Source organism: Numenius arquata, chromosome 22 (assembly GCF_964106895.1).
Source record: "Numenius arquata chromosome 22, bNumArq3.hap1.1, whole genome shotgun sequence".
Lineage (NCBI taxonomy): Eukaryota > Metazoa > Chordata > Aves > Charadriiformes > Scolopacidae > Numenius > Numenius arquata.
The window spans coordinates 7,516,085-7,533,536 of record NC_133597.1 but is presented as its reverse complement, the minus strand read 5'-3'; the positions used below and the strand labels follow the sequence as shown (position 1 = coordinate 7,533,536).

General features: G+C 48.5%; 1 protein-coding gene across 1 annotated transcript in view; it reads right to left on the bottom strand.

Moving 5' to 3' along the window:
• The window catches only part of KIRREL3 (kirre like nephrin family adhesion molecule 3), a 130,491-nt gene that overhangs the window by 88,645 nt on the left and 24,394 nt on the right, over positions 1–17,452 (bottom strand). The window contains exons 3-4 of the mRNA XM_074162283.1: positions 11,656–11,805; positions 9,775–9,924 (exon numbers count right to left, since the gene is read on the bottom strand). Coding sequence (XP_074018384.1) covers positions 9,775–9,924; positions 11,656–11,805 — 300 coding nt within the window. The remainder of the gene's footprint in view (positions 1–9,774; positions 9,925–11,655; positions 11,806–17,452) is intronic.

The following is a 17,452-nucleotide window of genomic DNA, read 5'->3' as shown; positions in this document are numbered from 1 at the left end:
TGCATCTCCAGCAAAGCCACCCAGCTGTCAGCCACTGACAGCTCCTCCCCATAGGAATTCATCTCCAGTTGCATTATACCCAGTGAGATGCTTCCACTCCAGTTTCTGCTTCCCACACCCAGCTCAGCAAGAACCTCGGAAACATCAATGGCTTCTTGGGTCACTGCTGGCTGCACAGATGCCTCGGGAGAGGGATTAACCCTATGGAAACAGCCACTGAAGTGGTGGGCAGTACAGGGTGGATACCATGGTGGTGGGTACCCCAGGAGCCACGTGTTTGGGGGTCAGGAGCCAAGTCTAAGCTGAAAGGCATCAGTGCACTTGCTGGGGAAGGATGCTCCACTGGGGTTTCCCAAAGGGAGATGGCTGAAGCAGGGCCAGGCTACACTTGGAGGTCCTGGTCCCAGGACTGGCTGTCCCAAGGGGCCAGGAATCAACAATATTTCATTTCCCCTTGTCACGACAAGCAGGAGGGACAGAGTTGGAAACCTCTGATGTGTCATGGGTCTAAGCTCCGGCTTTTAATCTATGTCCCTATTAACCTGCAAGCAGTGGCTTGCAAAGGTTTTGCAATATTTAGTTAAAAGGAACAAGGTTTTTCTTAGTTCCTGATTTTTTTTTTCCCATATTTTTCCCCCCCTATTTTCCCCAGCCTCTCATAAGTTGCAGCCTCCCGCTGCCCAGGGGACATCTTCCATTTAGCTACATTTTCCTTTCTCATTTCATGCTGTAATGGATATTCATCATAGGTGTTAAATCCATAACTTGCTGTGAATCCCTTGTCTCCCTCCGTGGAGGTCAGAGTTGGGGATGGTAGAGGAACCCGGTAGCTCAGCTTCGTGCCTGTCCCCTCGGAGGGAAAAGCCTTAGCCTAATTCCCAGGAGCGGGGAGAGAGGGGTCCTGGATGGGTGATCCAATGCCATATCCGTGCTCACCCACCTCTCTTCGCCACCTGAAGTGGTCCCTCATTTGTGATTTATCACCCCTTTGGGTACTGTGTATTTTCGGCAGTGTCTGGGGTACGGACTCCTACCCCCTGCTGTAGCTCAGCACCCACAGCATCGCCCAGTGCTGCAAACCCGAGCCACCTGCTAGTGAATTATGAAACTGCTGATCTCACGGCAGATTCCAACGCCAGCCTGGGCAGGGACCACACAGACCCCACAGCCAAAACGCTTTGCACACCCCAGGAAGGAAGCACCATCCCAAGGCAGGCTCTTGGTCACAGTCATCCCAAACAAACCTGAGATGTCTCCAAGGTCAGCTCCTAATTTGAGCACACCAGGCACCTTTAAACATCAAAAAAAGAGTAATAGCCCCTTCCAGAGGACCATTTGTCCAATCTCTGCCTTAGCATGAGATGAATATCCTGGAATGGGGAAGGTTATTTGCCCATTAATTACAAAGGACACCCACAGGTCAGTCATTAAGATGCAGCTATCCAGGTTGGAAGGCCAAGTTGTGCTAAAAGGAATGTCACAGCCCCAAAGCCATCCCCATCCTACCATGAGACAGGACGCTGACCTCCATCAGAGATGCCGAGAGGTACCACTTGGAAATGCCACTTGGAAACACCAGGAACAGCTAGCAATGTGATGCATTTGTAAGAAGAAGAGAGATTCATCAGAGGGTTCAGCAACCCTTTCTCCACCATGACCTGGGAAGGCTGCTGGTTGCAGCTGGGAGCTGTGCTGGTAAGCCTGAATGGCTGGACAACGCTTAGAGGAGGGCAGGGGGGAATGCAAGATGTGGGAAAAGCAACCCAGGATAGGGCTGGCAAGCTCCCAGACCTAAGAAAACACATCCCTCCAGGCTGGCCAAAAGCAGAGAGCTGGGGTGGGCAGGCATCCTCCAGCAGGAACGCCTCAGCATCCTCTCCCAGAGCGTCTTCTCCGCTTTTGTGGCTGGCCCTGCCAAGCCTTGGGTTCATTTTTCATCAGGGGGGATCGATAAGAAAGCGGGGGCTGTCGCTCAGGTGATGTCACGCTTCGAGGGTCTCATTCTTCTCCGCCAGCTGACAAGGGGATGGGAGTCAATACTTTTGTCAGGTCACTAACAACCCACCAAGTTCCCAGCGGTGACGGATCCCCCGGCTGAGCAGCCGCTGAGAGCAGCCCCAACGCAGAACGCTGCGATCTATATCACATCCGTGTGTGCGTGAGAGGCACAAACGCAGCCCCTGCGTGTATTTATAATGCAGATAGAGAGGAGCGCGGGCAGGATACAGACGGGGAGCTCTGTCTTGACTGGCAAAAGGGAGAAATATGTGTAGATCTGCAAAGCAAAGAGAGATCTGTGTGTATGTGGGGCTTGTGGTGCAGAATGCAAGGTGTCAGCGACCCAGAATAAAGCAGAATAATCTCCCCTGTCCACAAGCACTGCGTGCAGCTCGAGCCGATCGGTGCCGTGTGTGATGCAAAGGGAAAAGGCTCGTAGGATTCAGAGGGAGCACCCTGGGATGCAGAGGGAGCACCGTAGGATGGAGAGGGAGCACCGCAGGAAGGAGAAGGAGCACCCTGGGATGCAGAGGGAGCACCACGGGATGGAGAGGGAGCACCACGGGATGGAGAGGGAGCACCCTGGGATACAGAGGGAGCACTGCAGGCTGCAGAGGGAGCACCGCAGGATGCAGAGAGAGCACCACGGGATGGAGAGGGAGCACCCTGGGATGAAGAGGGAGCACCGCAGGACGGAGAGGGAGCACCCTGGGATGCAGAGGGAGCACCAGCTCCTGGATGCCTTACATAAACTGGGAGGATTTGGAGGTGAGACACAAAAGTTTGTGCCCAGAGCAGGAGGCGGCACCGCCGCAGCTGTACAAGTGATGAGCGCAGCAGGATTTTGACACACAGAAAGGACCCCCACATCATTTCATGGCAAATTCAGGGCCATCATAGCACTCACAGCTCCTCTGCGAGGGGCAGGGAGGTGGGCAGAGTCAGCAAGAGGGTAAAGGGATGCAGCCACCTCTGCATCTGAAGGGATGACAGAATCGGGAAGGCTTTTTTATCAGCTTTATGTGTTTTGCATCCATCAGTTTGGTACAGACCAGCAGACTCCGCACAGAGAAGCCAAATGCTTTGTGTTCGATAAAAACCCGGGTCAGGCCCTCCCTGCATCAAGACAAGAAATCACAGATTGGCGCGAGAACCTTAACATTAATCATTTCTCACCGCGTCTCTTCTATTTACTCTGTGGTCCTTCAGTCTTCAGTGTTCGGGTAGGAATGTTGTTGTGGCTCTGAGGATGTAAGCCAGGGGAAGTTTGATGGGAGAGGTGGTATCTGCTGGTAGACCCAGTGATATAGTTCAAAGAAAACAGATGGGCTTCCAGGCACACAAATCTTCCCTCAGTATTCAAGCCTGGCTCTGCAGCGCCGAAGGCTACCCGTTAATTTACGTAGCGAACAAGAAGACTTTCATGGTATCACCTAACCCCGGGGCCTGGGGCTTTAAGAAAACATGAATTTTGCAAGACTGCTCATAAAACGGTGTGAGGTGATAACACTGGACCAGGCTTTGAGGGAGCAGAGGCAGCATCTGCTTAGTGCTGGCCTGGCCCCGGTGAACTTCCCTCCCTCCCATTAAACACCAGCCACTGCTCAGCTACAGCCCTCGCCTGCCGGGAAGGAATATACTTACCATTTTTAATGCATCTGATGAAAAAAAAATCATATATTTAAATTTCCTGGTCACGCAGTAGTGTATTAACTCTGTCTGTCGGACTGGGACAGGCTTGATGCCCAACTGGGTGCTGTCACAAGCAGTGGGCAAACTGGGCTGTCATTGCAAAAGCTCCAGGTTTCCCAGTGACTACCAGGAAACTCCCTCTGGGATCCTCAGGAAAGGGGCTTTTTTACCCAGCTTCTGCCCATCTTAGCAGCTCTACAACAGCACGGCAAAAGCAACAGAATGGCAGGTATATACTTCATGTGAAAAAAACCCTTTTCTTAGCTTTCCTCTCCCTATATTTGTGTAACTGGAAAGTCGTTATTCTACAGCAACAAGGTTGGCAGAGCCTGAGGCTGGTGGACACGTCCCATACAGCATTTCACCCGAGTACATAAGTGAATCAATTTTGCTTGTCTCCTTCAAAGAACGGTGAGCAGAGCTCATGTGGATGCTGCCTTGCCTTCCTCCTCCTCCAGACAGGCAGGGGGCAAACCTCTCCAAAACGGGGGAAGAAGAGCAATTCCCAGCACCCAGCTTGAGAAGACCCATCTCTAGAGCTGAGTTTTTAGCATACGGTACCTCTCTTTGGTCTGTTTTTCAAGCTATGGAGTGCACAAGGCAGAGGTTGCCTTTCCCTCTGAATTTGTCCAGCTCCAAGCCCCTCCAAGACCCTGGGTTTGCCATGGGCAAGCCCACGGAGATACCTTCCACCCCACACAGGTGGGTGCTGGCAAGGAAACCTGTCCACCCTCTGCTATCAAAAGGAGCCGGCTCAGAGCGCTGTAAACTTAAGCTGCTCAGACATGACATCAAATATTTAGGTTATCTGGGATTTGTGTTCGATTGTTTGATGTTTCTGTTTCATTCTCAGTAGACCTGATCGCTATTTTGCCACTAGAAAAATTCCCAGCAGAAAATGCAGCCTTGTGAAGACCCAAACTTTGGAGAAGAGACTGTCTGAAAGAAAATGAAAACATTTTCATCACTTCTTTTTTCATTCTGAATTGATGTCCTGACTCTACATCCTGGCTTAGGTTGAATTTTGCATTCAGAGAATTGTACTCTATTAAAAAGTATGGAAAAATTCTTGAGATGGCTCCAAGCCGAACTGTTTCTGGATTTGAAACATCACCTAGTCCATATTTTCTCATTGCAGCTCAGCCTTACAAGCAAATATTGAAGAACAGCCTTTCCCAGGCCATGACCTCTTTATTTTCTGATCAAACTCTGCTAAAAGAGCAAGAAAACTGGGAAACGCAGACATCTCAAGCTACCAGTGATCATTTGGGTATTGGAAATAGCTTTCTCTGCTCTGCAGGGAAGGACTGGAAAGACTCACCTAGAAAGAGGATTGGAATAAAATAAAAAAATAAAATAAAAAGAGGAAAAGGGTTGTGCTTGATTGAACGTGAATGCACTTGACACCTCTATGACCCTCCTCTTCTCCTGGCCCTGGCTTGTGCCATCTTAAAAGACAGGAGCTCTCACTTCAAATTAACTTAATCTGTAGCATTAAATAATTCATGTTGATTTAAGAAAGCTTTATTTCTAATGGGACACACATGAAGGCAGAGTTAATATTAGAAGAGGCCGTGGAGGGAGAGGAGACAGGGAATTAGACCATAAAAGGTGAATGTACAAGTTAATTGCCTATCAATTATTCACCTTAAATCTCTGGAAGTAGCTCCTCTGCCTCCCTCCTCACACCCTCAGGGTCCTCTTGTCCCGCTTGTCACCAAGTTCCCACCAGCATCCCTCTGGGACCAACCCTTTCCCTGTGCTGACCTGCAGCGTATGGGAGCTTGCCGGGACAGCCCATGGTACCAGGCAGGGCTGGAGGCACCACATCTCATGTCCACAGACCAGGACAGGCTTGGGATGCTCCTGCCAAGACACCAGTGAAAGAGAGCAACCACACCACCATCCAGTTTCCACAACACTTCACCATGCTTGGCTTTACCATCCTCCTGGCACCATGGGTCCTGGCTACCCCTGGCCATCCTGGGCTGAGGCTTCGCAACGCGGCTGCCAGATCAGCACAGCGAGCCAGGGCTCCCCCCTTCCCCTCCCCTCTCCTCCCTCCCGGGGAAGCCAATGCTCTCTTCAAAGTTTCTCCTCGCTTGGCTGCCTTCGAGATGTGGGAACTCAACACTAATTAACGTGTCTGTGAATCCCAGCTCGGCTGGCGGGGCCTCAAATTCATTCACGGTCCCCCGAGTGCAGAAGGATCCACAAGCTAGCCCTCTGGCTCCTTAAACTACACGGCTGGCAGATGCATATTTTAACAACACACATCTGTTGGCTATATAATCTCTTGTATTTGCCCTCCCTGCTCCAAGCTTTGATGGAAGACCGGAGGGAACTCTCCAGTGGTTACAGCCAAAGTGTTTGCTTTGCAATTTCGCTAGATTGCTGTCTGATTTTATTTTTAAATTTCTCCAAGTCCTAATCAGGCTCTTACTTTATTTAATTAATACCCCGGCTTAGTTAAATAGATCATAAATTAAGAAGCCCTGCCATTAAAGATGTACCAGGTAGCAAATAGCCCTCCAGTGGCTTCCCAAAGCCTGCCAAACTGCTGCCCTGACGTCCTTTGCTTGTGAAAACCATGGATGCCTCCGAGTCTCCCAAATCCCCTCTTATCAGCTTTTATCAGTTGCTACCTCTTCCCTGCCGGGACAGACGTCCCCAGGAGAGAGATCAGCGGCTCCTTCCCTGGACAATTCGAGCAATAGTAAGGAGGAAGGTGAAAGAGACCTGGAGAAGGGGGGTCCTTCAGCTTTGGGGTGGGTTAGCTGGGCTCCTGAGCAACATTCGTCCCTGAGACTCTACAAATAAAAGTCTTCTCCCGGTGCTGATGACAACAATAGGCTCATCTGTTTGAGTGTTTGGACTTCCAAGGCTATGGAATGATCTGTTCCGCTGCATTTAACCATGTAGATTTGAAAACAATGTGACAAAACGTTAAATATTTAATTAAAATATGGTGTAGCTCTGCATCTGAGCAGGGAAGTAGGAGGCATCAGCCCCGTAGAGCTGTTGTCAGACATGAATGACAGCAGTTGGAAACCGAATTGGGAGACATTAGGGGATTTCTTGATACCAAGAAAGTGGAAAAGCTGGCAAGAACGGACAAGGCAGCACCAACCCCCACAAAAAAACCCAAACCAACAGGCAAGGTGTTTTTCAGAAGCAAGGCTGGGAAGTGATAGAGCAGGATGGGGTTCCCCAGAACTGCCCCCAACATCCCCAGCTGACTGATGAGACGCTCGAGTCGTTGGCAAACCCAGCAGCACACTTTGGGCTCCCAGCCACGAGAGCCTCCCAGCTCTGCTCCAGCTGGGACAAATCATTTCCTTGAGAGTTGCAAGGTTTACACACAGGTTTGGGGATGGTGTAGGGGTCCTCTCCTGCCTGGGTGATGCCTGCAGCCTCAGGTGAATCTGGGCAGACTGGGATGAAGGAACATCCTACAAGCATCTTCTTCAAATGAGGCATCGCTTCCTAACATAGCGAGATGAAATTTGGGAGAGCCACGTCCCTCCAGAGATGGTTGCTTAGCTCAGGACTAAATCAGGCTCACCAAGTCGTAGAATCATTTTGGTTGGAAGAGGCCTTTAGGATCACTGAGTCCAACCGTTAACCCAATACTGCCAAGTTACCACCAAACCATGTCCCTCAGCACCTCTTCCACGGCTTGACAACCCTTTCAGTGAAGAAATTTTTCCATCCTAACCTCCCCTGGTGCAATTTGAGGCCATTTCCTTTTGTTCAATCGTGTTCCTTGGGAGAAGAGACTGACCCCCCCCAGCTACACCCTCCTTTCAGGGAGTTGGAGAGAGCAAGTTCTCCCCTCAGCCTCCTTTTCTCCAGGCTGAACACCCCCAGCTCCCTCAGCCCCTCCTCACAAGACTTGTGCTCCAGACCCCTCACCAGCTCCGTTGCCCTTCTCTGGACCCGCTCCAGCCCCTCAATGTCAGAGAACACCAAGTGAGAGGGCATGCATGGGATCCGAAAAGGAGAAACACCTGCACAGCTGGTGGCATCACACATTTGTAACCACCAAAAACCTCTCCCCCTTTTTCTGTACAAACAGGCGCTTTGCCTCCCTCAGGTAAGTTTAGCCTGATGTGCTGCAGGCTGTAACCAGCTGTCAGGAGCCAGCACTAGCTGTTAACACACAGAGGGTTGGAGGCATCTACTCTTAATGTGCCATTTCTATTCCCCTCCAGTGGGCTGGCTAAAACACAGGTCACAGACCACCCGTGGCAACGGCCACCTTTGATGCCGGTAGGACACACCATCCTCCCATGAAGGTATCAAAATGCGAGCTGCTGACCGCTAACGACCTTCCAGTCCCTTTCCGAGGGTGGGGATTATCACTCACACCTCCCCAACCAGCCCTAAATTGCCCCAGAACATCTGCATAAATACATCTGAAGTGAAAGATGTGCTACCCATGCGTTGCAAAGCCCCATTTTCATATCGATTGGGCTGAAGTTGAATGCGCTATAACTTTAATTTTCTTAAAAGGAAAACACTCTGCAAATATAAGTTGCTGAACATCTTAGGTAAATGTACCAATTAACAACTACCATGTATATTCACATAAACATTAACTACCATCTATTCAACACATTCCATAACCCCAAAGATAATAACGATTTCCTTTTGATCCATAAAAACGTCTCTCTGCTCAATCAACGCTTTGCAGCAGCTCTGAGCTCTGACGTCCGCCCGTGCGCCCTGGGACTAAATTAGTTTTGAAATCTTTAGCTCTAATTAAATAACATTATTTCTTTTGTCTGGCTCCAGCAACGCATTCTGCCTTCACGACAGAAGGAGGGAGCCCAGGCGAAGGAGGGGAAGGCGACCCAGCTTGCAGAAGTTGTCAGTGGGCGAGAAACCCCCCCCAACAGGCACGTTCCGCTTCCCGATTCATTTGCTGCCTTCTTTCATGTACAGGCACATGTCAGAGCACGGAGCTGCTGCGAAGGGTTGATTGAGCAGAAGGATGGATGAAAAGAGAATCATCATTATCGTTGGGGTCAGGGAAGGAAGAGGTGGCAGTTGTGTAGGTTTGGGGGTAGGGTACTTCATAGGGTTGTGCAGGGAAAAAACCAAATGCAGGGGAAATTACAACCCAAAAGTTAGAACTAGTTTTCGTGGTGGTGCACAGACTCCAGTGAGGTGTACCTTCAATCAGAAATAATCCCTTAACTCACTTTCTTGTCTGCTTCAGGCTAGTTAGCATTGATCTGGCTGAAAGGACTAAAAGTCTTGGTTTGGACCATTTTTTAACATTTTCCCCCCCTGAAATTAACTAGGAAAAGAAAAAAAAACAACTACAAAAATCAAATCCAAACTTCAATTTAAACAAACTTAAATATGTAAATAGATTCACTTTGGGGATTGAATAATCAAGATGTAACTGGGAGCAACAGAGACTGCTTTTTGCCCAAGCTTTTAAAAAAATACCGTTTTCATTACCTTCTCTGAAGCCACATCCATACTGGGAAGTCTCACTGATCCAGCCTTTCTCCAGCTCTCCTGATAAGCACCACCAACCGCTTTGTCAACCCTTCCCCTTTGCCAGCACTGCTCTCCTCCCATCTCCCACTCAAAAAGGGTCTTTACAAGATGCTGGGAGCAGTCTCCTGTTTGCAGTCCCATGCAACATCCTCCCGTGTTGCTCACGGGAAACATTAATTACTGGGAAACACACGATGATAAATGATATGTATGAAAATTGTTGGATGAAGATAGAATGAAGGTAGGATGAAGCTTGGGTGGAGATCAGCCTTTTCTCACTCTTCATATCCTTAAATTTGTGCTCATGCGCTCTTGAATTGGCATATTTGTAGAGCTGAAGTACCAAACATTTTGTGACTGCATTATCCATCCCAGAGTTTCTCTGCTCCCTAACCAGCTCCCTTTCCTCCTGTATTTGGGACCAAGATGCACCCCATCGTTCTCACAATGGATTCATTTCCAGTCCTCTTGGTTTAGTAACAAAACGTTTTGTCAAAAAGCCACTCAGTACAACTGCAAGGACAAAAAAGAAGGAAATAGCGACCAATATGATGGGGAGACGGGACTTACCGAGAACGGTCAGCCGGGCAGGTCGGGATCGGATGGCTGCTTGAATGGCCTGACATTCGTAGATGGCATCATCTTGGAGATCAGCTCTCAGGATTTTCAAGTGATGCTCTCCAGACAGATGGTCTCCTACGACCAGATAGCGTGGGTAACCTGCAGAACGAAAGCACGAGTCAGGAGGCAGCTGGAACGATGAGCCCAAGGATGAAGGGTACACAGCATGGGTCCAGAGCCCCAGCCACCCCACAGCCACAGGAGCCAGGCAGCTTCTTCCCCTCCTTGGCAGCCAGCCCAAGGAGAGAGAGGCCTTCCAAATTCGGCAAAGAAACTGCAGGTTTTGCCCTAAGAGTTCAAAACAGAAGTGCTGAGGAAGGAGCAGTAACTGAAATCACTCGGAAAAGGCATAAGCCCTTCCACCAGGAAACCCACCACCTTCTGGAGACCTGGCACAGGATTTCCTTAACTCCTTAAGCCAGCCGTGCACATGCTTGGGATGAAACCTTGGAATACTTCTCTGTTAGGTCTGCAGGGGTACCCTGATCAGCCTGCCCCACATTTGGAGACATCTGAAGAACCACAGAAGGAAGGCTGCCATCACCCCATCCTTCCCTGCTCTTGTGATTAATGCACTGTGTAACGCAGGCAGCCTGGCACACGCTCGTGTTTTTGTTGTTTCGCAAGCCATCAACAGCAGGATTTGCTCTCCTGAACCACAAGAAATACAAATGATGGGTTTGTTTGTATTTAGCTAATTAGATGACTGGCTGAGCTGGTATCACGCGAGCTGGCAGTTCCTCTCACTTAAAGCATCCCCAGCTCTGTTAATTGTGGAAGTCATTCACACGCGCTACATCCTTCAGCGGAGCTGTTGTTACCCGTTCACGTTGCAAGGTCTTGTATGGAAAGCTCAGCTCTAATATATGTAAAAGTTGTGGCGTAGAGCTTTGAAAAGGAGTTGAAGAGGGGACTGCTCACTCAGACAAGTCTGAGAAATAAATAATGATATGTATTAGAAAATAAGAGGAAAAGAAAAAGCAGGTATTGTACTTTAGAGGAAAATGGGGTCCCCAGAGACAAAAAGACACGAATCCTCCCCTGGTTTCTGAATTTTCTGAATGCTGCTGCTGGACTTGGAGAAAACCCCTCTCAGGTCTCCTGTGCCCTGCAGAAGTTGAGTGGTGGCAATGTCACACGTGTACAATGGGGGGACAAGGCTGCAGCTCCCGGAAGGGCTCGGTGCCTTCCCAGGTTTCTGGCTTTCAAGCAAACGCTCTCTACTTCTCATGTGAAATACTTCACTAAAAAATTAGTGTTTTCTAGCAAAATATATAGAATAAACTGTATAATGTCTCCACTATTGTTCCAGAGTCTTCACCAGTTGCAATAAACCCTCAATCACAATGCAGGCGTGGGATTAAGTAACGAGAAGTCTGGGGAATTTTATTACCAAACTATAATTTGCCAAAAGTGCAGTTTAAGGAAGCCACAAGTACTTGTGGGCTCCGCTGGATTGCAATAAACACGTTTATCCAAAGAAAACAGGGACTTTTTTTTTTTTTTTTGAGAATGTCAATATAGGCTCTTTCAACATTTACAGAACATCGCAGCCTGCATTTTGGAAACACGACATTTGTTTCCAGAAGTGAACCCAAACCAAAGCAAGGCTTTCCAGAGGGTCAGGTCACACCAAGGGTTTTGCTTTAAGTCAAGAGGGAAAAAAAGTTTGTTTATTCCCAGTTTCAATACTTATGTTTGGCTGGAAGGTTTTGTAGTTGAAATTAAAACACTCATTATTCTCAAAATGAATATTGTGGCTGCACCTGCACTGCGGGGCAGGGGGAGCTCCCGCTTTCCCTGGGTAGGCAGAGCAGTGTCACCACTTACTGGAGAGATCCCGTCCAACTCCGAGGGCGAGCCCGTCTTTAATCCACAGCACGATGCCATTGTACTCGGGGATGGCGCACAGCAGCGTCACGGGCTGCCCCGCGATCACCACCTGGTCCTGGGGCTGCTGCGTGAAGGAGGAGGCTTGGCCTGGAGAGGGCAACAAGAGAGAGAGAGGGGACTGTCAGACTGTCAGTTTTTGGGTGGTTTTCCACGCGATGCAGTGCCTTGGGATACAACAGCCCCCCCAGATGCTCCTGTCACAGCACAAAGCTGAGGCTGAATTCTACAGCTCTTAATTACATGATCGCTTATTGCCCCCCCATGCTCTCAGATAAAAATTTGCAATGGTTTTCCTCCCTGGAGAAAAAAAAAAAAAAGATACAGCAAAGAGGTGCCAGGCGTTTCCTTTAGCTATTTTATTCCAGATTGTGGTGCTAATGTTGTAGCCATCAGGATTGCTGTATAGACAAACAGCCAGCTTTCAGGACCGATAAGACTTTATATTACACCCAATACAAGAGGATATTGGTCCTCTGCTTCTGAGTCTCGCTCCCGCCTCACCTGCTGTCTTAAATCAGGACGCAAAGTTAGAACCTGCTACACAACACACAGGAGAACCGACTGCTGCTGCTCTCCCAGTGTCACCTACTTGTACTTGCTGGGAGCTTCACCCACATCTGGGGATGGAAGGAAGCGACAGTCCTGGTTCAGCACTGCCTTTTGTCAAGGTTTCATCATCAAACTCACAAACCATACAACTCTAATGAGCCAAGCCCTTAAGCATGACACCTACAGCCTTGGTTGACACAGGTGGACCAGGCGTGGTGGTTTATCACCCCCCTCCTCACCCTGAATGTTGCAATATCAACTCAAAGCCCTTGGGTCGTCTCCTGCCATGGTGAGATGTCTCACACCTCAGGAGTGAGGTGAAAACTTCTCATTTTCAACAGAAAGTGCCCTGATGCAGCGGAACCTCTTTCACATCAGGGTTTGCTCAGCGCTGGCATTATGTTTTACTTTCACTCTTTGAAATGACACTCTCCCATAACATCCTCATTGGAAAACTAAGGAAGTGTGGGCTGGATGAGGGGACAGTGAGGTGGATTGAGAACTGGCTGTGTGACAGGACCCAAAGGGTAATGGTTAATGGTACAGGTTCAAGCTGGAGGCCTGTAACCAGTGGTATCCACCAGGGGTCAATACTTGGTCCAGTCCTGTTCAACATATTCATCAGTGACCTGGACAAGGGGACAGAGTGTATCCTCAGCAAGTTTGCTGATGACACCAAACTGGGAGGGCTGGCTGACACCCCGGAGGGCCGTGCTGCCATCCAGAGAGACCTGGACAGGCTGGAGAGTTGGGCAAGGAAGAACCTCATGAGGTTCAACAGGGAAAAGTGTAAGGTGCTACACCTGGGCAAGAAGAATGTCAGGCACCAATACAGGTTAGGGGTGGACCTGCTGGAGCCAAGCTCCGAAGAGAAAGATCTGGGGGTCCTGGCAGACAGAAAAATGACAATGAGCAAGCAGTGTGCTCTTGTGGCCAGGAAGGCCAATGGAATCCTGGGCTGCATAGGGAAGAGTGTGGCTAGTAGGTCGAGGGAAGTCATTCTCCCCCTCTACGATGCACTGGTGAGGCCACAACTGGAGTATTGCATCCAGTTCTGGGCTCCCCAATTCAAGAGGGATAGGGAACTACTGGAAAGACTCCAGCGAAGGGCAACAAAGATGATTAAGGGATTGGAGCATCTCCCTTATGAAGAAAGGCTGAGAGAGCTGGGACTCTTTAGCCTGGAGAAGAGAAGGCTGAGGGGAGACCTTATTAATGCCTATAAGTATCTAAAGGGTGGGTTGAAGGAGGAGGGAGCCAGACTCTTTTCAGTGGTTCCCAGTGACAGGACAAGGGGCAACGGGCACAAGTTGGAACATAGGAGGTTCCACTCGAATATGAGAAAGAATTTCTTCACGGTGAGGGTGCCAGAGCCCTGGAACAGGCTGCCCAGGGAGGTGGTGGAGTCCCCTTCTTTGGAGATTTTCAAGACCCGCCTGGATGCAGTCCTGAGTAGCATTCTCTAAGCAATCCTGCTTCAGCAGGGGAGTTGGACTAGATGATCTATATGGTCCCTTACAACTCTAAAAAAAAATTCAGTGAAATTCAGTGAAATATATCATCGTTCCTTGGCTTTGCCACGATTGAAAAACATTCAAAGTTTTAATTCCTTCTCTTTTTTTTTCTTTTTGTTTGTTTGTTTGTTTGTTTGTGTTTTTTTGTTTGGATTTTTTTTGTTTGTGGTTGGGTTTTTTTTGTTTGTTTGTTTTTCTTTCTAAAATGAGTGCTATGGTTTCCCATCGGGCAAGGTGGGAATCTGGGATGGCTGTAGAGCACATCCCTGTGGTTCAACGGGGATTGGGGCACAGGGCAGCACCATGCCAGGTCACTCCCTTCTTCCTTGTAGAGAAAACAGTAAAAGCAAGAACAAACACTAAGAAAGCACCCCTAAACCAAATAAATCTCAGGGTATCTTAGAGAGATGGCACATTGTGCTACAAGCTAGCACATGAAGGTAGTGCCACAGTCTCATGCTGGAAGGTCTTAAATGACCTGCTGATATCTGGACACCTTGTGAGCGCGGTCTTTTGTCTTAATTACTTGTAGAGCATCTGAATAATGGTTTCGCCAGCACTAAAAGTGTGGGTCTTACTCTGGATACGGGAGAGATCTGAGACAGAGAGAAGTTGAGAGAATGGCCGAACGACTGGATTGATACTCGCCGTATTACCTGAGGGGTTTTAAAGACCAGGAGCCTTGCTGTGCGTGAGTTATCACCCTGCAACAGGCACGGAATGAAAAGCCCCCACCCCTCATTCAAATGGCAGCTCAATACACACGAGCACACCAGGCTGAAAAAAAAGTTTCTCTTTAAAATCAATTTGTTAAACCAGGACAGTCTCCACATGAACCACCCTAAATCAATTCAATCCTAATTTACATTAACTCAATTTAATCATTGACTGATGATTAATCCTAAACCAAGGTTAAGTGTGACACAAGTTCTCGCAACTAAACTTGTTTCCAAATGAGTTGTTGGCCCTTGCCTACAGGGCAAAGCTACAAAGCTCAATCATTTTCCAACTCATGCAGTTAAACCAGCGCAAGCCCCCATGTGAATGCTTATATTTCAATTTAATTTAGTGCAGCTTAACTTAAACTTGCTCTTAGCTAGCTAAAGATGCACGGGGAAGAGCAGAGCCATCCTTTCTACATTTCTACGCATTTACATATGTCAGGTTAAAAAGACTTGCTGAAATTTTTGCAAATCTCCCTGCAGTGCCCAGGCGCACCTTGAGCACCGTATCCCTAGGCATTTCAAAGCTCCTGGCTCTCCCAGCACGCACGTAGGGGCACAGAGACGCTCTGGGGCTGGAGCCCTCTGCTGTGAGGACAGGCTGAGAGAGTTGGGGGGGTTCAGCCTGGAGAAGCGAAGGCTCTGGGGAGACCTTGGAGCCCCTTCCAGTCCCTAAAGGGGCTCCAGGAGAGATGGGGAGAGAGTCTTTATCGGGGAGTGTAGTGATAACATGAGGGGTACTGGTTTTAAACTGAAAGAGGGGAGACTGAGATGAGATGTGGGGCAGAACTTCTTTGCTGTGAGGGTGGTGAGAGCCTGGCCCAGGTTGCCCAGAGAAGCTGTGGCTGCTCCATCCCTGGAGGGGTTCAAGGCCAGGTTGGAGTAGGCTTGGAGCAACCTGGTCTGGTGGGAGGTGTCCCTGCCCAGGGCAGGGGGGTGGAATGAGATGATTTTCAAGGTCCCTTCCAACCCAAACCATTCTGTGATTTGCAAGGAAATCATATTTTCATCATGGTGTTCCAAAAACCATGGTGGTGGGTCTGGGTGTGGTGCTGCACACACGACAGGAGAGGTTTATGCCAGAGGAGACTCCAGCTCTTTCTGATGGGAGAGACTTGCTGGAAGTCACGGTGGGCTCCGATACCAGCAGAAATCCTTGCTATGCTGAAGTAAGATTTAGAAATTTGGTTCCAAAGGCAATATTAATCAGCTTTGTATTTTATTTGGACTCATAAAGGACAAGCACTGCTGGATACTAGGGAAAAGTGGGGATGAGAGAAAATTAGAAAAGGAAGCAGAAAAAAAAAGTGAGCATTTTGCTTTGTTGTGATTTTTTTATATATATTTTTTTCCACCCGCTAACTATGTTTTCACGGCTCACTCCGTAATCTTGACAATTCTCAAGGCAAGCCGGGCAAGCGGGGACAGCGCTGGAACGCAGCAATAGCTGAAAAAGATTGTTTTATCGGCGAGAATTATCAGGTTGTCAGTTGGGAGCTGCAAGAGCCGTAATGAGAAAGCAGAAGCACAAAGTGGTGTCCATGCCCTCTGAAAATGTCCATTAAGCAGAGGCTTCATTTGGTAATTGCTGTTGGAAATGAAGCCCTTTTTAGGTTTTCTTTTTTTTCTTGATTTGTTTTAGAGAGCGGCTGATGGCCATGGAAAATCAGAGCAGAAACATGGCATATGTCTCCTGTCTTTTCCTTCCCTCTGTTTGTTCAGTGTGAAAAATCATCACTTGAAACCATTTTTTTTGTGTCCAAGGCTCCATCTCAGCTACAAACAGCTCCGACTGTCACAGGAGAGGAGAGATAGGGGTAAGGACCTTAAGAGCATTACCTGGACCAGTCCCTGCTCCACGGCAGGATCATCTCTCCCTAAATCACAGATAAAAAAGAAGCAAAGAAAAAAAGGTACTGAAGGCAGAGCTCAACTAGCTTTCAAATCAGCTTAAAGTCTGATTACTGGGTTTAACTGGGTTTGGAAGATCAGAGGCCCATCCGCGTTACAGCGTTCAGCTGTCTTATGTCTTAATGTCAAAGGAACAAGTAATTTGCAGAAAAGTTTTAAGGGAGATAAGGTACTTGACAGAAAATAACTGAAAATGGGGAGACTGGGAGAGAGTGATTTACAAATGCAGGTTGTGTGGTTTCAGCAACAAGAAAATGGGCTGAAACACATCAATTGCGTATTTTTTCCATGAACGTTTACAACACTATTACAAAATGGTGCTTTGGCTCCAGAGCAGGGTGGTTTGACTCCAAGGACAAAACAAACCAAACACTTCAATGATCACACAAGATGCTGTCGATCAACCAGAAGTTTCCCATTCTCTCCTCTCTTCTCCTCTTCCACCAAATAGATCATTAGCCAAAAAAATCTGGTTTTAACTACAACCTGGCTTCCCAAATCCAAATCCTTGTAGACTTCAGGCCACATGAGCCCAACCAAGAGTCCAGGCGAGGTACCCACATCACCCACACTAGGTACCATCTCCTTCTCACCTTCTATGGCACCTTTCTGCCGCACGAATGGAATGCAGGGTCTGGTTCTGAGAAGTGCTTCTCTGCCCTGTGGCAGGAACTGCCAATACCAGGGAGGTGCAGCAACACGTATGAGTGCCCCCACCCAAGTCCACTCCTCTCCCACACCCTGTTTTTCTTCTTTTCAAGCCTAAGGACTGGGCATACTTTCAAAGAAAGAAAGAACCCAGTTGACGCTTGGCTTCCTACAAGCATTGCTGGGAGCTGCTCGGCACCGACTCTGGCCCCCAAGAGCACCCACGCGAGCATCTTCTGCTATTCATCCAGCAGAGAAGCACCAAGCACAGGCAAATAGTAGGACTCTGAATTCCTTGTTGATTTTTCTTTGAAGAAAAAGCAAATGGATATGTAAATGAGATGCTAACTGTGCCTCTTGGCCATGTGCCAGCGTGATGGCAAAGTCCTA